The sequence below is a fragment of the Bolinopsis microptera genome, chromosome 7, assembly GCF_026151205.1.
Source record: "Bolinopsis microptera isolate Bmic1 chromosome 7, MBARI_Bmic_1.0, whole genome shotgun sequence".
In the NCBI taxonomy this organism is placed as follows: domain Eukaryota; kingdom Metazoa; phylum Ctenophora; class Tentaculata; order Lobata; family Bolinopsidae; genus Bolinopsis; species Bolinopsis microptera.
This window is the reverse complement of record NC_087078.1, coordinates 16,710,485-16,732,509: the sequence shown is the minus strand read 5'-3', so window position 1 is coordinate 16,732,509 and position 22,025 is coordinate 16,710,485. Positions and strand designations below refer to the sequence as shown.

Genomic DNA, 22,025 nt, shown 5'->3' with positions numbered 1-22,025 from the left:
TCTGGATACAACAACACTTTTAAAAATGTCAGGAATCACAAATTGTTGGCAGGTAGCACGAGGATGGTGATCGAACTTATACAGCCTCTCTCTCAGCCTGACACCCGCTTTTTATAATACCCGCGGAGAGAATCTCACCTGTCACCGTGATCACTATTAGCGGTGTGGGAAGTGTTGTAGGAACTGGGTCTATCAGATGAATAGTCACTCTTGAGTTCCACACTACTGCCGTTGCTTGTGAGACTTGTCTTCCGGGGGTTTGTCTTGGTGGAGCACACCTCGTGACGAGACAACTGAAAGGTTTCGGGGATGTTTAAAACACAGGCTCAGTGTGACGGGGGTTAATTCGTTTGCTATAGATTAGACAGGCAGATGTGTTAGGATATTAGGGATATCCATCAGGAACTATATCGAGTTTAAAGTTTCAAAACTTGTGAGCCGACCGTAACAAGGCACGTTTACATTGTGCGACAAGAAAAGGCTGGGACCAGTCTATCAAGGTATGCAAAACAATCAACTAATTATAAAACAATTATCAAATTAGCTGATCTCGCTGCTCCATGACACTTTGCTGTGGGTTAACCTACCTCGTTTTGGCTGGTGTAGCTGGATATGCTTGCTTCACCGTACGAGAAGGGCCTGATCCGAGGGAGCGGCGGACTAGTTATCCTCTCCACTTTGGCGTATATTGGGACCTCGTGAGCTTTTACCATACCACCACTGTGTGGCTGGGCTGGTGATGCAATAACAGCTGAAGAGAAGAGGTATTTAGAGAATGTTGCTAACCTCATTAATTAGAACGTTTAGCCTAATTTAATGAGATATAGATATTTGAATAGACGGGGAGAACTAGAGGGGCCAATAGATCGGGGGACTAATCAGCCTGCAGTCTGACTTGATTCCCCAGTACTGCTGCTACATATCACAGTTACAGTTGATCTCATTTCATTGTTATATCCTAATCATGGAACGGGCCGTAAAATGCAATTTACACGTCTTCATCAAGTCTGTAAATGTTGGATCTGGTGATGTGACGAGAAATTAGAGTGATTTTCATCGGAGGGTCGGCTAACTCGGGGACGGGGATTATTTAGGACCACTTGCAGGAGGGTTCATATCCAGTAAGTAATTAATACAAACTCACCAGAAGACGTTAAGGGTGACATGCCCTTTCTCAGGGTAGGTTTAGGGTGCAGTGGAGGAGGGGCGGGTTTGATCAGATCCTGCTCCATCCGGTGCAGGGTCGCTATATCCACCATGATACTGTCTACATCACGTGACATCTCCTTCTCCTGAATCTTAACACCATGAATGTTAGTTGAGCGGAACAAGAGAGTGTGTGATGAAGAAACTATTGTAGGACTATGAAGAGTTTAGTTTGCGAAGAGTTAGTGCGATTGCAGAAAAGATAGTCGTTTAGCACTCTTGAATGATTCCAATTGTCATGTTTCTAAATAAAAATAAACTTACGGCATTAATTTGTCTCTCCTCTGTAACATTAACATCAGCCTGAAGAGTTGCAGTGGATATTGTATCACTCCCAGCACAAATATCCTCCTTCTTCTCTTCCTTTTTCTGCACATTCTCTTCTTTAGATTGAACAGGAGCAGGTGGCTGTTGAAATAGTCGAGGTGCAGGGAGAATATCTGTTTCAACATATTCCTCAAACCGAGATGAGGGGAGAACGTCAGTTTCAACGTAATCCTCGCACTCATCCTCGTACGAGCTGAACTGATCTCTGACAACCTGGTCTCCGGACAGGTTCATCTGCATATAATCTTCATTCTCGTCCTGCACGTCACACTCATCACTGTCTATCATTATCGTCTGTTTGTGTTTCAGCTTCAGTGATTCTATTGAAACTTTGCTGTTTGAAGAAGATACTGATGATCGTTTGTAATCTCTGCTAATCCGCCGGATTGCAGGTTCTTCCTCTTTGAGAGGGTCGAATGCTCGAGCGAGGGATGCTCGAGTGAGGGTTGCTCCAGGGGATGGTACTCCGTTCATCTGGACGTAGTCGTCATCGGAGCTGTATAGTCGGTCACGTGACTGTTCTGGTGGAGCTAGACTATCTGCCGAGCGGACCTGAATGATGAAATGGTAAGAAACTCATGCTAGATAATATGAAGATTTTGTCAATGGTGAATTATCGGCACAGGGATATTCTTAAAACATCAGTCGGGATTTGAATCCATCGATATCCGAACTCCCAACAATTAATTAGATAAAATAATGTCGAACCTGCATAGAATGGGCGCTGACATGATCCCCCATGTGAACAAAGATCTCGTTGTGAGATCCCTTCTCAGAGTTACTCCCATTGTTCGCCCGCGGCAGAGTGGGAGTTGACGTGACCACATCGATGTGAGTTAAAGAAACCTCCTCCTCGCCGTGTGATCTGATAGAAACTGCTGGTGATTTGAATCCGTTTTCAGGACAGTTCTCCTTGCTCTGCTCGTCTATAGGAGCTCCGCCACGTACTGTTATCTTTCCGTCCGACTTGCCCTGTCCGGTCAAACTCTGTCTGCGTTTCATCGTCTTCTTTTTAATCCTTTTAAAGTTTTCCTTGAAGAAGCTTCCCAGATCAGAATCCCTACTGCGAGCACCATTGTTGCTAAGCGCTGAAATTCTGGCTTCGTAGCTCATCAACTGTTCTCGCAGTGCCTTTATCTCCTCGTTCTATGTGATAGAAACGATTACACAACCCAACAATGAACTAAACAACAACCAGGATTTACAGTTCAACAAGTCCTTGAGTCGAAAAAATGTTAGTCTGGATGATTATTACACAAACTTTATATATAAATATTAAATATGCCACTGATCCAAGTATAGACCGTAAAAAAAGGCTGACCTAATCGAAGTGGAAGTCTGAATATTAAACCTGTTGAGAGATGTGAGCCTGAGTGCCGACCACGTGTTCTCCCTCTTGCTTCGCTCGTGCCAGCTGAGACTTGATCTCACTGAGTTCCGCCAAGAAGGTAGCCATGGTCTGAGGGTTGTGGAGTTCAGCGTGCGAGTGGGGCAGGGGGACGAGAGGTTGTTGGGTTCCGGGAGCGGGTTGGAGAGGGAGTTTGGTGGTTGTGGGGAGGCCGGTACGTTCCATAGCCATTAGTGTTCTGATGAGATGTACCAAGTCGTAGATAGCACGTGATAGGTACAGACTCTGGATAGTAAATGTGAAGGGTAAGGTATCTTGAAGACTAGATATAATGAAGGTTAAGTTGTTGCTGGGAAAATGTTAAAACATTTGGGAGTCGTCATTTTAAGTTTTCAAATTATCGGCCTTTTTGCAGTGAACGAATTCCCTAAAAATAGAACAAACCTGGGAAAAAGCGTCGAATATGAAGTTGGTAGCGTTTTGAGGGATTTCACAGTCGAACCTTTGAAGCTTGCTGAGCAACCACTTGTGAAACTTTCCGAGGGCAACTGGCGGAAACTTCCAAGCTAACTTTCTGGCAAATACTTCTTTTGGTAGGTGTAGTATCTCCTTCACAAACCTTTTGACGGTTCTCAAATCATATAGATCAGCATTGCTGGGATCTGGAAAGGTAAAATCGTTAAATTAGTTAAAACTTGGAATGTTAATATTCATAGTTACTTTCAAAGTACAAATTTTAGACTTAGGTTTCAGTAATCAAAAAGGAACCAGTCGTGACTCGTGCTTGACCGGTGATGAAAGATAGTAAAGTCTACAAACGACATCAGGCTACAGTACAGCAGACCGGATTGGGAACAGAATTCTAAGCAGAATTTCGAGCGATCTGTCTCTGTATGACTCACAGACTAGGGCCCGTGCCAAGCGGAATTTTAATAAAATTAAATGTACTTGAATCCTAGAATTAACAGACCATACAGGCAGCTTGAGGTGGATCATGCGGATACAAGGCTCAGACAGATTAATGGATGGTGAGTTTGTGGTAAACTCGAATTTACTCCCAGAAAATCGGCAAAAAACTTGATCGCCAGTCATTAAAAGAGACCTTGGGGTCCAGGTTTTAGATTATTGTTGGCGCACCACAAAACAAAGTTTTAAAGTTTGTGATGGTTACTAATTAAAGTAAGACTTTAGAATTGTAAGATTATATTATTCTTACAGCTAATCCATTTAGTGTCGCAGAAATTTTAAACACAAATATTTACGGCCTATAAATAGAGATCAATAGTTTAAAGTTTAATAGCAGCAATTCATTACACTTCAGGAAATTAGATTTCGTGAGTCCAAGTACGAATCATTCCCGATAACCCGTTAAAAACTTAAATTTGCAACATGAAACTACGCCCAACAACAGCTTTGAACTGTTACTAGCACAAGAACAAGAGTCCAGCCTCAAAACGAAACGTAACAATTTGTCAAACAGATTGAAATTTCATTGAGTTACCAAGCCGGCAAGCAGTAAGTGACAACATGATTCGTTCTAACGAAATGTAAGGTGAGATTGTCGCATGGAGAATAAAGTACAAACAATTTATAGCAGGACAAACGGCGTGAGGGATCCCACCCTGAACCGCTCGCTAAACACCCATTTTCCAGAATAGTTGATTTTGTGAAGGAGCAGTAGTATAAACGACTACCGGGACGGAGCAGCAATCAAGGTCAAGTTAAAAGTTTGATATGTTTAGTTAACGAAGTTTAAGTAAAAGTTGTGATGTGCGATGTGGAACGCAACAAGGAATCTCTGACACAGACTAGAGTCTTGGTGGAATCAGTACGGCGTGTTAATTATAATGCAGTTTATTTTATCGCCCATTACGATACTAATTAAGTCACAGAGTAGATAAAACGAGGAATGGAACGAGAGAAAATGAGGGGAGAACAAGTATCAGAGTACATTAGGTACCATGATGTTATCAAGGGGAGGGGATGAAGGCTGGGCTAGGGCCTGGTCACCCTAAAATTAGGTTCAGATCGATAAGGCATTGTAAAGGTATAGAATCTAATTAAGTTTGCAGCATATCGCACAAAACGTGTTTAAATGTGCAAGTGTGAAAATGATGAGATCTAGCGGGGAGAAAGAGCAGAGAGAATGAAATCACAGCATAGGACCAAAGTGTCACATATGACGTCATCATTTCGTGATGACGTCACGATTAAGTGCTGTGCGGCTGTGATTCACACATGAAAATCACACTCAATCACATTGAGCCGGACCAGGTACAAAGTATCTCAGTGCTCCGCCTATACATCTCAATTTCATATCACTCAGCAAAACCAATAAGGCGCGTCCACCGTCCATGTGCCAAAAGTCAACTCAATACATAAGGGATTTGTAATTTGCCCAATTGCTCCACTGTAAGGTTTCGTATAAAGTAAAGAACACGAGAAACGACGGTCAGGCAACTGACAATGTCCAGTAATACCAATATCATTATTGACACTTGTTTGGAACAGCCCGACATTCTGTAATCCGTCCGATGAATACATGAAATGGGATACAAGTAGCAACTATTTGGATATCTCATGACACATTAGAGGTAGAGCCGCGGAGTTTAGAGTGATATCATGTTAAATAAGCAGCAGCCCTAAAAACTCAATACCTAGGGTGCTAATATACCAACAATTCTCTCTCTGAGTATACCTACAAACGCTGTCTAAGAGCACCGCTCGTGGCTAAAGTGAGAAAGGTTAATTAATTTGAAGCTCCGCAGTACACTGCGTTTTAAGAAACCGGCATCAGAAAACAACAAAAAAAAGCCATATCAGATCTGAACAATCGACTTTTCTAGGCTCCTCTGCCAAGCGCACACACGTATAAATACTGAGATTTAGAGTTCGGAGAAATGAGAATTGTGTTGAAACTGAACGGAGACCTGTCTCAGATTGAGGACTGCAACAATATTACATCACTCTGGCATCTGTCTCACAAGTCCCCTAACTCGGGGCATGACCTCCCTCATTAATCACTAGGCACACAAGTTCAGGGCAAGTTTGTGTAATAACAGTTACTTGCGTATATAATCGGCTGGATAAGATTGCATTTGCAAGCTACACATGACTTATATCACTATTAATCCACATGATTAATAATATTACTATTACAACCACTAGTAACATGGAGCAGAACATGGTAAATTACAAAGGGCAACAACAAAAACACACAAGTAAGACTAGTTGACGGGGTCGGGCGCCAAACTGTCTGTCAGTGTCAGGAAGCCACTAGGAAATGTAACACCGCGAGATGGCATGCCAAGAATTCAGAGAGGTGGCGGCGCTAGACTGTGTACTTGTAGAGATCTAGTACACTACTTAGGATTGAAGTGCACAAACTCCCCAACTGTAGTAGACCACGATCATCGAGTCGTCTTAAACGTGCTAAAATCTATAAATATAAACGATATATTAAGTCATGTCCAAGTTCTGATCGCACGAGATCACTATATTTGGAGCTCTTGACGATGGTTGCGAGATGTGAAATGTAGACGGCAGACGTATATACTGATATAGCACTCCACTACTGCATGTGTGAGATACTGTGTGATAGGATGGTAAATGAGCCGTAAATGAGCCACGCAAACACAGTCCACATCTATAGGACAACTCATCCACAACTGGATTAACTATCTGGCAACTAATGACGAAAAGCAAAGTAACACTCCACTGCGTTTAGACCCGGGTTTTAGCCACGTGATTCGAACCAACCAATTAGGAAGCACCGTTCACATTTTTCAACCAATGAGGAATGGGGTTAGAAAACTGCGTGTTGAATTTAACAGATTGACACTTTTTAAGACTAAGAGATTGACACTTGTGTATCAATGTCGTGACGCAATATTCACGTCTGGTTGCGTTTCCGCCAGGGTTAATCTTGAGCCGTGAAAATGGTGCACTGTGATTAGTGCGTTATTGTCACGTGACAGAGAATACTACTGCTGATCGGTTAGAGGAGACTCTTTAGCCCCTTATTTAGGAATCAAGCAAGTCTGCAGTGGACCCCTCCTACTCAGATATCACTAGGATAATGGGATACTTAGTAGCAATATAATACGGCGTGAAATAAACCGGTACTAACTATCAGCGACTAGGGTACAAAATACCATGCGGACTGTCGAGTGTCGTCCCCGACAATAGCTACAGGGAAATGAATCTGTCTCGACCTCCCCCGATGATATATAACCGTGACGGGGGTGGTTACCTTAACCCACTCTGTATTTCATCATCAAATCCTCTGTATTTCATCATCAAATCACCGGTGAAGTAGATCAAATAGAACCGTATCAAGTATGATCAAATAGAAGTGACGCAATCGCTATTAGTTAATTTGGTTAGGGAGAAGTAAAAGCACCATCTTGACTACTCAGCGCTCAGGAATGCAGTTATTTGGTAATTTTATGATGACAAGATACGGTCATATTACTCATTATACTGCACTCTAGTAACTCTTTAAAAGTGATCACTATTCACGTGAGAATTTACGTGACAGTACGGGTTATTTGAACCCTAACAGCTGAACCAGAATAAGACAAAAATGTAGGAGGTGAACTACTGCTCGGGGGCCTAGAAGTAGACGGGGAGAAGGAGCGATAAGAAAATATTGGGATACGCAGCTCAGGAACCAATCACCATGCCATTGATACCAATTATTCACGTGCCCGAGGGAAACTAAATTGAGAAACGAGTCCAGGGCCTGCCAGTACACAGAAAGGAAAAATTAACGGACAAATTCGAGCCTAATTTTAAACTGACAAAATCGCTTAAAAGTGTCCCTAAACAACGTCACAACAGTCGATAAAGCGTTATCCTAAATTAGGCTTTAATCGTGATAACATTAGCGGTTTTGAGAGAGTGACAAGACGACTTTTAAGAACTAAAAGCCGATAAATGAGGACAATTTCAGACGGAATACAGACCAGAATCTCACCACATTCTTAACAAGACTGTTCACAAGAAACAAAAACCGTGGTTCATCAGTAAAACACAAAATATGCCATAAGTTGGTCGGAATATATTTTTGAATGAGTTCAGAAACTTCTGCCGCATTATTGAGGGGCTGGTTGGGAAGGATGGAGGGTTGGTGCGGACATTGCAGCCTTCAACACTTGATAATTGACATATTGTAACCTGTTATTGTAGACAAAGTAGGTGTTGCCGTTTTAAAAGTACTGATTTTTAATGAGCTGAAAAGCAAACAAGTGCTGGGTACATGCTGGGTAGTGGTAGTGAAGATGAAGTGGGCCGAGTGTAGCTATTATGGTTATCCAAACAAAGACAGAGAGAGAGAGAGAGAGAGAGAGAGAGAGAGTTACAAATGTCAACAATCACAAATATATTGGACACAATGTGTCAAGTTAGATTTGTATAACAGACTTTTGACGGATTTAGTCATTTAGACAGACCAGCCTTCTGACAGATTCAAACATATATTCGGACAGATTTGGACCGCTGATGGGTATAATAACCGATAACGTATTGAATATTGATGTATCATGTATGTACGCGCCCAAAAACCAACACGACCGTTTGTTATCATATAACGACAAAATTATGTTGCTAAAATGGTGAATTAATTTAAATTTAATAAACCTGCAGTTGGTACCCATCAGTTGCCAGGTACGTGAGAATTTTAGTACTCGTTATTAAGCTTATCAAAATGTAACAAAATATCCTAATTATCGTACGGATAAACCATGTTAATTTATACCAGCTGGTTCACGGTAAAATCGCTGCCAAAGCCATCAAAATATTACCAGAAATAATTCATTTCAGCCAAAAATACAAAGTCGTCCCCCAAATGAACCCCTCTTAATCTGCAGCATGAAGTTGAGTAGAGACAGGTAGCAGAGGCACTTAAAACTTATTTCAGGGGCCAGTACGGCGTGTCACGGAGACATCGCCGAAATTAGAGAAATTGTCAGACAATTATAGCAACCAGATGGAAATTGTCCAGCGATATACAAAAGTTAGAGAAGAGAAGTGGTTATACGTTTCGGTGTGAAGTGACAAACTGTGCAACAGAGCAGAGAGAGAGAGAGAGAGAGAGAGAGAGAGAGAGAGAGAGAGAGAGAGAGAGAGAGAGAGAGAGAGAGAGAGAGAGAGAGAGAGAGAGAGAGAGAGAGAGAGAGAGAGAGAGAGAGAGAGAGAGAGAGAGAGAGAGAGAGAGAGAGAGAGAGAGAGAGAGAGAGAGAGAGAGAGAGAGAGAGAGAGAGAGAGAGAGAGAGAGAGAGAGAGAGAGAGAGAGAGAGAGAGAGAGAGAGAGAGAGAGAGAGAGAGAGAGAGAGAGAGAGAGAGAGAGAGAGAGAGAGAGAGAGAGAGAGAGAGAGAGAGAGAGAGAGAGAGAGAGAGAGAGAGAAAGAGAGAGAGACGATAATCCTGAGCGGGCTGATCGGGTAAAATATGATGATGTATGATTGAAGGGAGGAGTTGTCAGTAATAATAGTTGGATGAGGTCGTTATCAGCTGTAGCTAATAGTAGATGTGATGAAAGATGACTGCTTTCAGACTGTTGCTAGAGGCACGTTGAGAGTGAGTGAGTGAGAATACTGCACTGTAAAGTAGTAGTGTTGTTGAGCGGTTATAGTACAGGGGAGAGTGGGTTGTTTGGGGTCTATTTAACACACAAACATGTTAAAAACATGTTTAAAACAGTCTAACTACCCCAAGTGATAGTTCTATGATATGTGTTAACAAGCTATTACATGCTTATTAGGATCGACCACGCGCATGAACAATGCCAAAACGATGGTTACGGAAATGTTTTGAGAATTTAAATTCCCAGTGATTTAAATTCCCCAGCAAACATTGCATGCATGTGAAAAGATTTCCTGGGAGACATCCTCAAGTTTAGTAATTCTCCAGAGGATATGATGCGTTATGAACACGTACTTAAGCTTGAGTACACGAACATATTTAAACTTTCGAAATTTTATACACCTCGGATACAGGAAAACTTCTGCAGAAAAACCACAAGATTTCTAAACATCCGAGAAATTTTTCAGGTATAAAGCTCTTAAAGACAATAGCCCCACGACTTGAAGTATTTAGATTAGATCAAAAAATTCAAAAAGCGTATATCACAGCAACTTTCTCACATTATGAGACATGTTTTAATAATTAGCTCACATATTGTCGCAGAGGTTTGAGGTTACGGTTACATTTATTATTGCCGACATTCCTAAAAATGATTAGGTTTGAAAAGAATTCTTTTACGAGAAATGGGCACAGGATGTTAAAATTCGCATGTAGTCACAAAACTGGAATGTTAAATGGAGGTTATACTGAACAAAAACAGGGCAGAAATTAAAGGACCACAGAAAATTACCGGCCTTATCGGTTTCAGTGTTCACGGCTGTAATGTCCACGCAAAAGATCCGGGGTTCTAAATTTATGTGTTTAAAACATTCCAGATAACATCAGAGATTTATACCGACTAAGCATGTAGTGATCGGCATAAAATAATTCAAACCGCATGCATAATTTCAACCGCTCGTGCAATATTTAAACCACGCAAATGGGACAAGGTACTTAATAATCAAGCTTTGCGAGAGATGAAGGAATGGGAGAGAGAATAAATGATGTGGCAGATGGATAATGACCATAAAACATCTATATTTATATTGATGATACACCGACGCGAGGCTAGGGTGTGCATTGTGCAATATGCATGTGATAAACCGGTAGCTAGGTTTCCAGAATCCAGATCCATTGTATAACGACTACGAGCTTATTATGACTCCTGAAATGTCGACAGATATTACATGATGTCTAAACCAAGACCCGATGGTAATTGGTACTTAAACTGCTTCCGTTCTCGTAAAAGAGTAAGACATTAAAACGAGACGTGCTTAACTATTTAACAGAAAACGTAATAGAATAATAAATAACGTAATACAGACATCTTAAAATTAATACAGACAATAATTAAAACGATAATTCGGAGAAAGCCTGGTCGGCCTCGCCCACACATTGAGAATAGAGACTGCTCTGAAAAGCAATCAACACAGAATATTCTAGTCTTGAGAGGACCAGTTCCAACTTATGATATGGGGCTGACCAGGATCCCAATACGAGGCACCAGGTACGCGTATGATATAGATTGAAAAACTTCTATAAAAGACACGTTCTCTCATTCTGAAACACGTAATAACCAGCTCGATTATGATAGTATGTGGGTGAATATTTACCAACAAAATTATAAACATAAAATATTAACCATGACTCGTGAAATTCCGGAATTTTAATTTTACTACAAATGAACGGTATGATAAGTAGCTATGCTAGAATTCGCAAGTATTTACGTTATGATGACATGTTTTCCTTTCCTTAGAATTGAAAAGGCACAAGGTTAAAGCGTAGAAGTTCTAAAATCAATAAAAAGCAAGGTAACGACCATGATCATCATGTCCAATAAGCTCGGTGAGATCCGTGAAGCAGCTTGATAACTTATCTTCATTTTTCTTGGACCTCAACAATAGTCAATATCATTCTCGTCAGTTTCGACCGGTGTTGAGATATGGGAGATTTCTAAGTGATATTTTATCGCAGAAAGTGATATATACTCCTCGGTGGGTTCAGCTAATCTTGAGGTATCTAAATTAGATGTCGCAGCTGCAAGTGATATGTATTCCGACTTGAGGAACTGTCGTTGAGCACGGCTTCTAGCACATGAACCAGGACGAAGAGGACGATATGGACCGGTTGCAGATTCGGCGTCAAACTCAACATCATCAACACAAATTTCAGGTACGGGCAGCGACAGATCCTCCGAGGAGCAAATACCAGTGTTGGAATAATTCCGCTGATAGGCTGATGCACCTGCGGAAGACTGACGACCGTATCCTTCAGACCCACTGTTTGGAACAGGAGTAGGGGTCAGAACCATTCGGACCTTCACTTTAGATTTCTTGATGACTTCCTCATCCACACTCCAAGCGTAGCAGTAGTCGAGATCTTGGTCATTGTCAACGGGTTGGTAGATGTGCTCGACTGGTGGATCCTCATCAGCAGCAGGATAAACTATGGTAGATGCTACCTTCTGTTTTCCGTAAGAATTGGGAACTGGAGGAAGAGGGATATTAGGAGGTAAGTCCTTGCGGTATTTTTCAGCTTTTAGGTTGTCAAGTTGAATCAGGGCGAGATCTTGATGACGTTTCCTACAGGCAGCAGTGAATATTGAAAAGATTGCTGAAATCACACCAGTTAGTAGGATGAAGCATAATATGTACCCCGCAAAAGGCATGGTTTGGTCTTTGGAGGGAAAACATGGTTCATCAGGACAAGGATCGACGACACTATCTGGTACGTATAATGATATATTATCGGGTCCGGTTGATATGTTAATTTTTTAACAAAAGAACAATAGGAATCCTGCCTCTAACGTTAATTAGAAAAGCTAATCAAATGTGTCCCATGCAAGGGATACAAGAGAGTGTTCCGTCAATGAAACTTGGCAAAACCAGAATTATATTTCTTCTCAAAGTGGGATTTGGGAATGGGAATTGCTTCAGTTGACACTCTCAGATCAGGAGTTACAGTTCTGTAGAAGGACAGTGTTGTTGGAGAGAAGATTAAGTTGTCTTAATAACTTAAACTTAACAATAAATAAAATACGTCATGGCATGGAAAATACAAATAATTTCAAAAAGGAAAAAAATCAAGAATATTAGTGAACAACTCTTATACAACAGTTAAATATTTTATAACAAAGACAACGCAAAAACAAACACGAAAAGGGGATACATCGCTGATAGAGTCAGTTCTTGTAACACAAAGATTTATCTAAAGTTAATTCTGACAGTCATATGGAACCTCCCTTAGATAATTAAATCTTGAGAGTATTATCAATCATTATGTCCTAATTTAAATCAATCAACAAGGACCAAGGTCAGTTCTACGGAAGACACTTATTACTCATCAATCGTTGCAAAATCAATTGCAACATTATCCTCCGTTTCGACCACAGTTTCAACATCTAAACGAGTTTCTGGTACCGAAATCTGTATGCTTTCCTCGGTTTCGGTCAAATGTAAGATTCCTGGTTGAGCTTTTGCTGCTGCAAGTGATATGTATTCCGACTTGATGAACTGTCGTTGAGCACGGCTTCTAGCACATGAACCAGGACGATATGGACCGGTTGCAGATTCGGCGTAAAACTCAACGTCATCAACACAAATTGCAGGTACGGACAGAGACAGATCCTCCGAGGAGCAAATACCAGTGTTGGAATAAGTCCGCTGATAGGCTGATGCACCTGAGGTGGATTGGCTGAAGATCGAGTGCTTACCTTCTCCGGAAGACTGAAGGCCGTATCCTTCAGACCTACTCTTTGAAATAGAAGTAGGCGTCAGAACCAGTTGGACGTCCACTTTAGATTTCTGCAGAACCACTGGAGGAACAGTCCAAGCATAACAATAGTCGGGATCGTGGGCTTCATCAATGGTTTGGTAGATGTGTTCCACTGCGGGATCCTCGTCAACAGAACAGGACATGACAGTGGATGTTGTCTTCTGTCTTTCATAGCACTTAGGAACTGGGGGGACAGCTATCTTAGGCACAGAATCTTTGCGGCACTGTTCAGATATAAGATTATCAAGTTGAATCAGTGAGATTCCTTGACGCTTTCTGCAGATAGCAGCGGACATAAAGCATAGTACTCCGACTACACAGGACACCAGGAACAAGGATAGTATGTAGACTGTTACAGGTGAGGGTTGGTAAAGACCGGGGTTCCTATCTATTGTGTTGACGGATAAATCCGCCGGCGCAAGGGTAATATTGCTTCTTCTGGTGGTAGAGTTCCTCTTGTGAGATGTAAGAGGATTATTATCACTTGACCGAGTAGTTGCACTGTTCTCAGAGTCCATTGTTGTGATCGATTGAATCTTTGAAGTCAGAGCTGGCTTGGTGGTTGATTCTACTTTTTCAGTCGCTTTTCTCTCCTCAGTTGGCTTGATGACTGGTTCTACTTTTTCAGTTGCTTTGCCCTCCTCAGTTGTAACCAACTCTTCTGCGTTCGAACTAGTTGGTTTATCAGACGTGGTTAGTTTTGAAGGAGTAGTGTTCTTCTCCGTAATTCTCTTTACAAACGTGATGATAAATTTCTTTGCCTTGTACCGATGAGGAAATAGAAAGTGCTTGTTCCAAATTTCACACGTTACCTGGCCTTGAAGAGATTCAGCACCACTGTTAACCAGCTTCTTTGTTGTTTGAAAAGCATAACACCCCTTATGGGATACTTCAATATCAGCATCAGTACCTACCAAATCAAACTTACCTACTAAGTCCCAACTTGCTCCCATGACGGGAGCTCCATAGCCAACACACTTCAATAACCGTTCTTCGTCCGGGTGAATGACCAATGTCTCTACACATTCGCTGTGATGAAACGTCAAAGATTCATCCGAATTTAACCCTTGGTAAAGATCTGGCTCGCACACAATCTCTGGGTAGGAAGTCGAGCAGAAATCTAAAACACTCAGTTCAAAAGTTTTGGATATCATTCGAAATTTCATGTCACGAAGAAAGTTCTCTGAGAATTGATAACTATCAAGTTTTTCCTCCAGCGCATTTCCGAAGATCTTGATACTTGTTTTGCCCTCACTAAAAAATAAGAATATCAAAAAATGTCGAGGCTTTAAAAGTAAAAATGGACTAGTTAAGTTCTAAGCAGGACCATTGAAAGAGGTGCTTTCGAAAAATATCCACCGTACTATATTGATTAGTATAAACTAGAGGGATTAACCAACCTTCCCAGTAATTGAAGGAATATTGGAGAACCTTCTGTCCGATTAGGATTCAGCAGAAACTCCTGCTCCCCGACCAAGTCCTCCCCTATTATACTGTTCGACATCACTATTTTATCTGGAGTGAACTCAATCCTCAAGAGTACGTCATATTGTTCTTCATCCAGGTTCTCATATCTTCCACCGTTACCTTGACTATCTTCACGATCAATGAGGAATTCCAAGACTCCTCCATCAGGTATCTCCTCACTTTCAAGAGTTATCATCCCGTATAGTGATGTAGCATTATTGAGTACTATCACACCTGTTCTTGTGAGTTGGCTGGGGGCAAGAATTGGCCAACAGGATATACCAGACGTTATTCTATAGCATATTGAGAGGATCCATAGAAGGATAAGGAGACCCATAATGCATATCAGAACTTTTCATTTGCCTCTTGATTCGGAACGTGATAAAACACAAGGAAAAGATGTCAAAAAGGAGACACGTACAGTTTGACTGTACAGTGTACGAGCATTGGAATATTGTTTGATATAGAATTACTGAATTCTACTCAGAGCAGGATTTGACAAGTTGGTAAGCAGTGATTAATGGAGATGAATTTAGGGTAATATTGTGTAATATGTAGATAGTGTAATGATTATAATAAGGCGGTCGTGGTGTCCAGTATGTGACGGTAGTATTTTGGGCATATATTAGTATACGACAGTTATTGCAGTTTAAGTGCAGAGAGGTCAGTTTAACATATGTTTGGGTCAGTACGAGGTTGAGTTATGGAGTGTTTACAAAATACTAGTGTTACAATGTTGCGGCTATTGACAGGATAGTTTGAGATTCCCGGGAAATGGTAGATTGTTTAGACAATCAGGGGCGAGAGGAAAATACGATTAGCCTTTTGAGATAGAGGAGTGCCAGTTTACCCGATCGAGAGGGGGGTCATTTTGATACCGGGCAGGTTCTGTAGCTAGAACCTGTTAAGGTTAGGTCGTTTAGTTAGGTAGGTGGTTATAGTGGTAAGTATAAGATTGGCGGCCGTAGAATAGTGGAGCATTACGTAATTACTGTTATCAGGCTTGGTTGTGGCCGACACCAGGGGATGTCTTGACAACACTGGGCTCCGGCAGAGCGGGAGTCAGCGCTGGTTGACTTAGATAGGTAAAGCTAGACTAAGAGTAGGAGCTAGAACTGGTTAAGGTTAGGTCGTTTAGTTAGGTAGATGGTTATAGTGGTAAGTATAAGATTGGCGGCCGTAGAATAGCATTTGAGGCAATATGAGTCTAAGTGACTAAGCGTTGGTTGAGCAAATATTCGATTATTCATTGTTCAGTTAAGTACCTTGGGCACCTTTATTATACCCCTTGTTTGCATTCTCACCCTATTCGATAGAGGATCATGGTTGATACCAGACTAGTGTAAGGGACCAGGACCAGTTATGGTTGGGGCCTGGTGAGCACGGATGGAACGTGTCGTTAGAGGTTTAGAATCGACAGTGGTTATTTCAGGGCACATAGATTAGGCACGGTCAAGGCGAGTTGACCGTGCTATCCGTGTTTTATGTTGCAGCACTAGATCGCTGAGCGTTTATGGGCGATACGAGTCTGGTTAATTAGGATTTGAAGTAGAGGTTGTCGAATTATTCATTGTATTGTTTCATAGTTTAACTTTGTTTACCCTTTATTATCACGCTCGTTTCCATTGTCCAAACCCTTAATTAAATGCAAATAAACTTCGAACCGGGAAGCAAGTGTCGACTGCTTACAAGTGGCGCGAACGGTAGGATCCTATTTTATTATAGGATAGTTTGTTTTGTATTTTAATTAAGGTAATGGAGACTATTTAGTGTGTGAGAGTGAGTCGACAGAGGTCAGGAGTATTTGTAAATATGTACGTAAACGTAATATTATACAGTGTTGTCAGTTACCATTGTTAGACTAGTGCGGTGCAAGAGCAGTAAATGAATGCTCGGTGAAGTGTAGAGTTTAAATGGTATTTTTGGGGTTTCTTTCACATGGAAGGGAAAGGGGGTTAGATACCGGAGAGGCACAGGTTATGAGGAGTTATTTTGAGGAGTATATGTCCGTCCGTTGAGGGATTGGTTCGAGAGAGTGTTTTGATGAGTTGATTCAGAGATAACCGGGTCTTATTTTAAGTTTTAAGACGGCAGACTTGACATACTTTCAGCCACCAGAGCCTCAGTGGGAGTGGCTGCCTGCTGAACCGTTCTGTAGTGTGTCAGACTTGTTTTCTTTTAGTAGCGCTACGTATTGTGATATCATGAAAGAGATAGAGGAAGAGATAGAGGAAGAGATAGAGGAAGAGAAAGAGGAAGAGATAAAGGAAGAGATATTATATAAATAAGACCCGGGTGATGCTAGCATTAGAGGTTGAGGAGAGGTTATTCGGAGAGTGGTGACGTCACTTGTAGGGAATTAGAGCGGTGTATTAATTTGAAAACTTGGAACGTTTTGAAGGGGTTTTGAAATTTGAGGGGTGCCAGGGTATGGTATTTTCTATGATGAAAGAAACTAGGACTACTTTTCTGTGAAGAGAGTGTTGAATTGACTGTCCGAATATTTGAATAGGAGGAACTGACTGAGATTAAGTCATGGAGTGACGGTGTGAGACACTGATTTATCAATTAGAGTAAAAACCGAGCAATAGAGAGCTGATAAGCGAGAGCTTTAATTATTACATTTGACCTGTACACTGGTTATTTTAATTATTACATTTTAATTCGTACACTGTTAAAGAGCGGGATAATATTTGCATCGTAATTAGTACATTGTTGAAGAGAGAGACAGTGTTTGTATTGTAAGTAGTACAGTGTTGAAGAGAGAGACAGTGTTTGTATTTTAATTAGTACACTGTTGAAGAGAGAGACAGTGTTTGTATTTTATTTTAATACTTTCAACACTACTATATAACAAATAATTTGAGTCAGGGAAGCGGCACTGAGAGAGGAACTGTTGAAGAGAGACAGTGTTTGTATTTTAATTAGTACATTATTGAAGAGAGAGACAGTGTTTGTATTTTAATTAGTACACTGTTGAAGAGAGAGACAGTGTTTGTATTTTATTTTAATACTTTCAACACTACTATATAACAAATAATTTGAGTCAGGGAAGCGGCACTGAGAGAGGAACTGTTGAAGAGAGAGAGACAGTGTTTGTATTTTAGTTTAATACTTTCAACACTACTATATAACAGATAATTTGAGTCAGGGAAGCGGCACTGAGAGAGGAACTGTTGAAGAGAGAGAGAGAGAGAGAGAGACAGTGTTTGTATTTTATTTTAATACTTTCAACACTACTATATAACAAATAATTTGAGTCAGGGAAGCGGCACTGAGAGAGGAACTGTTGAAGAGAGAGAGACAGTGTTTGTATTGTATTTTAATACTTTCAACACTACTATATAACAAATAATTTGAGTCAGGGAAGCGGCACTGAGAGAGGAATTGACAGAGATAAAGATAGCTAATGAGGTAATGAGGAGAGCGCGGCAGGAGGCTGAGCTAGCAAACGAGAGAGGAATTGGCAGAGATAAAGATAGCTAATGAGGTAATGATGAGAGCGCGGCAGGAGGCTGAGCTAGCAAACGAAGAGTTAAGGACTCAATATGATGAATTGAGGCAGCAGGGAGCACAGCTAAGAAGAGATGGATTCAGAGAGGGTAAGCTAGAAGCTAGGCAGGAGAAGGAGACCGAAAAGAGGAGAATCAGAGAAGCAAACAGAGCAGCGGGTAAGAAATACCCATTAATGAAACCTCGGATGTTTGTGCTGGGGAAACACAGCTTTAGAACCTTCCTGAGCGGGTTTAAAATATTTGCCAATGCTGCGGACATCTTGGATGAAGACTTGGTGGACATGATAATGACGTACTTGGACCCCAAGGCACAGAGGAGAGTGGAGACCCTACGATTAACCCGGGACGAGAAGAGAAATGTAGAGGCGAGTTTGGAGAGGAGGACAGAGGTGCTATGTGATGTGCATTCAAAGGCGGGTGCAGGAAGAGACTTCTTGAGATGCATCAGAAAGAGGAAGAGACAATTTCGGATTTTGCAGCTAGAGTCACTGACATGGCAGATGAGGCATATGCACCGGAGGAGGAGGAGATCAAGAAGACCATCAGGCTAGATGTATTTACAGCTGGGGTATTAAAGGATGAAATCGGGATCGAGTTAATCAAGTCACGAGTGCAAGATTTTGAGGCCGCGCTAAAGAGGGCAGTTAAGTTGGATGGGATCCTGGCGAGTCGTAGCCCTAAAACCAGGGAAGAATGAGGAGGAACTTTTGTTTCAAATCGAGGAGGATATAGAGATGGATGAGGGAGTGATAAACCGAGTGATGGAAGAGAACCGGCCGAGAAGAGACATCGGTGCTGGTTACACCTGTGGACAGCATGGACATTTCGCAAAGGAATGTAGAAAGCCCCCACTTGTTATGGATGCGGGAGACAGGGTCATATTGCAATGGAGTGTACGCAAGGACACGGTGGCCGAGGAGGTCTTCAAAGAGGGCAAGATCCTCTTGTACAGAAAGCTATGGACGAAAGAAATTTATCATTGGTAGCAGGTAGAAGAACTGATAAGACATGGGAGGAGACCAACCACCTTGGTCGACAGAGGGGATGGATTACTTGAAGTGGAAACGTGAAGTCGGCATCTGGGAGTTGGGAACTTCGATAGCAGCTACTAAGCAGGCTGCAGTGTGTGTCTTGAGGATCCAGGATTTCAAGGCAAGAGATTTTGCAACACGCTTAGAGTATATTTATATGTACTCAGAGTATATTTCTAGGTATTGATGATCTAGCAAAGTTTGTTAGACCGGAACAAATGCAAATGACAGAATATATCGCTGAGTTCAAGAGACGATTGAACCGGATCGGAGAGTTGTTTAATGACAAGAAAGAAATTTATCATGATGGTATGTTGGCATACAGGTTGTTAACTCAGGCTAACCTTACCAAAGATCAACAGATATTGATCAAAGCTGCAATGGGGACTCAAGAGTTGACAAGTAAAGCAAGAGTTGACAAGTAAAGCAATTGAGGAATGTTTGAAGAGGTGTTTCGGTGACGCTGTTTTCTGTCGTAGATCCAGACTGGAGTTAGACACAGTGAAGATTAAGGTAGAACCTGGATCGGATGTGCATTACCATAGGGGTCAGTTTGATGAAAAAGGATACTGACATCAGTGGTGATAACGGAGAATATACATTCTATCAAGGATACAATAATTGAGGACAAGGAGGAAGGAAATCGTTCTCTTCTGGCGGTTATAACAATTACTCCAATGGCAGAGGGAGATCTGGAAATGACAGCAGACCATGGGAAAGAGACAAACAGCTCAATTCAAAAGAAAGGAATAACTCAGACTACAAAGATGAGTTAAATGCTATCAGTCACAAAACAGGCGATGTAGCAAGATGTTCAATTTGTGATTCGAATAAGCATTTCCGGGCAGATTGTCAACATAATCCCAATGTTAATGATGTTCGAAAGAAGGATTCGGGCTCAGTGTGTATGTATCAGTCGTGCAGGAATGGTAAAGAATCAAACAAAATTGACAATGACTACTGTGAGACAGTGCTGTTAGTCAATGAGACATTGAACAAGGTGTTGATTGACACTGGTACAACCAGTAATGTGTGTGGTGATGTTTGGTTGAACACATTCTTAGAGTCAATGCCTGAAGAGTTGAAGAAAAAGGTCAGCGAAGTCGAGAGAAACTTGAGTTTTTGTTTTGGAGACGGACACGCGGTTAAATCTATCAAATGTGTCATGTTACCCGTCAAGTTGTGTAACAGAGATTTCATGTTAGAAACATTTGTGGTTCCAGGAGAATTACCATTTTTGTTTTCTAGATGTAGCATGAAGCAACTGGGGGTATCATTAGACATAGAGAATGATCAGATTATGATTGGCGGAGTACGGCAACAACTGAAAGTGACCAAATCAGGTCATTATGTGGCAGATATCATGTTATGGTAAAATATGAAATCAGAGAAATATACCATTGAACAAACTGGTAGGGAAGAGAGTGTAAGGAAAGAGGAGATTGTTGATAGTGATAGTGACAGTGAAGATGAATTCTGTCCGAATGAATCAGAGGAAGTAAGCAATGAACCATCAGCAGAAGGAGTGGAAGTTTCGAGTGAAACTGAAACTTCAATAGAAGAATCTGGTAATGTAGAGACCAGTGGTGATTAAGTGAAGTCAGAAAGTGTCGGTGATGAAAATAGAGACACAAGTGAGCCTGATGAATTTCAGAGTGCTTCTCGTCTGATGAGAATCAAGACTGGGTAGATGTTGTAGTCAAGAGGAATAAGGTATTAGACTTTAAGAGTGAGGATGTCATTAGGTATAACTCAGCAGATCATACCAACGATGTGTGGCAGAGAGCAAGTGTAATTGGACCTGGATGGAAAGAAAATTCTGTAAGGAAGGAAGACATCAACGTCTGGAACTTGGTGAAAAAACCAGAAGGTAAAACAATTCAATTGCGTCTCAGTGAGCGTCAAGTGCAGAAAAAATCACATGATTCTCTTAACACAGAGTCTAGTATGGATACTGTGATGATACCAAAGGAGAGATATGGTGAGGTGTGTAATCAGTTTATCATTTTGTGGAGACACAGTACGATCGGAGACAGAGAGCTGATAAATGGAGACACAGAGAGCTGATAAATGGAGACATAGACGGGTCGGAGACGAAGGCTGATAAATGGAGACACAGAGTAGTAGTCGGAGACGAAGGCGGATAAATAGAGACACAGAGTGGTCGGAGACGAGAGCTGATAAATGGAGACACAGAGAGCTGATAACTGGAAACACAGACGAGTCGGAGACGTGAGCTGATAAATGGAGACATAGACGGGTCGGAGACGTGAGCTGATAAAAGGAGACACAGTGTAGTCGGAGACGAGAGCTGATAAACGGAGACACAGATAGCTGATAAATGGAGACACAGAGTGGTCGGAGACGAGAGCTGATGAATGGAGACACAGATAGCTGATAAAATGGAGACACAGAGTGGTCGGGGACGAGTTACGGGAGAATGCGGATAGGCTGGAAGGAGATACAGAGTCAGAATGAGTCATAAGATTTACATAACAGTAGTTATATCGAAATAACAGTGCAATATCATTGATCACAAAAAATCAGATAAATCAGAAATTACTTGGAACTGAAAGAGCTGTCGATATTGAAATGAAAATTAAAACAAAGTCTTAATAAATAACTATCGGAGAGTATCACCCAACAGGGGCGGTGAGGAGAAGATGGTTAACATACCTGGAGTACAAGAGAGACAGTGACACTAAACCCGAGGATTGAGATGCGTAGTACATC

The 22,025-nt window shown here is 41.4% G+C and overlaps 2 protein-coding genes across 3 annotated transcripts in view; both read right to left on the bottom strand.

Moving 5' to 3' along the window:
* LOC134818434 (uncharacterized) overlaps positions 1 to 22,025 on the bottom strand; it is a 49,191-nt gene that overhangs the window by 2,112 nt on the left and 25,054 nt on the right. Inside the window, exons 5-11 of one of the 2 annotated variants that reach the window (XM_063827979.1) lie at positions 3,326 to 3,543; positions 2,885 to 3,166; positions 2,242 to 2,679; positions 1,471 to 2,085; positions 1,145 to 1,298; positions 588 to 751; positions 139 to 293 (exon numbers count right to left, since the gene is read on the bottom strand). In XM_063827979.1, the coding sequence (XP_063684049.1) occupies positions 139 to 293; positions 588 to 751; positions 1,145 to 1,298; positions 1,471 to 2,085; positions 2,242 to 2,679; positions 2,885 to 3,166; positions 3,326 to 3,543 (2,026 nt within the window). The remainder of the gene's footprint in view (positions 1 to 138; positions 294 to 587; positions 752 to 1,144; positions 1,299 to 1,470; positions 2,086 to 2,241; positions 2,680 to 2,884; positions 3,167 to 3,325; positions 3,544 to 22,025) is intronic. The other variant, XM_063827980.1, reaches the window with a different exon arrangement.
* On the bottom strand, positions 12,062 to 15,178 carry LOC134818113 (uncharacterized). Its single transcript, XM_063827535.1, has 2 exons — positions 14,680 to 15,178; positions 12,062 to 14,533 (listed from the first exon to the last, which is right to left on the bottom strand). Exons 1-2 carry the CDS (start codon positions 15,081 to 15,083, stop codon positions 12,841 to 12,843), a joined length of 2,097 nt encoding a protein of 698 aa, XP_063683605.1. The 5' UTR covers positions 15,084 to 15,178; the 3' UTR covers positions 12,062 to 12,840.

Bases quoted from the DNA above. Each gene is read 5' to 3' on its own strand.
- LOC134818113 (XM_063827535.1), bottom strand. From the start codon at position 15,083: ATGGGTCTCCTTATCCTTCTATGGATCCTCTCAATATGCTATAGAATA. The intron at 14,534-14,679 runs GTTGGTTAATCC...CTTATTTTTTAG, and splicing joins TTCCTTCAATTACTGGGAAG to TGAGGGCAAAACAAGTATCA.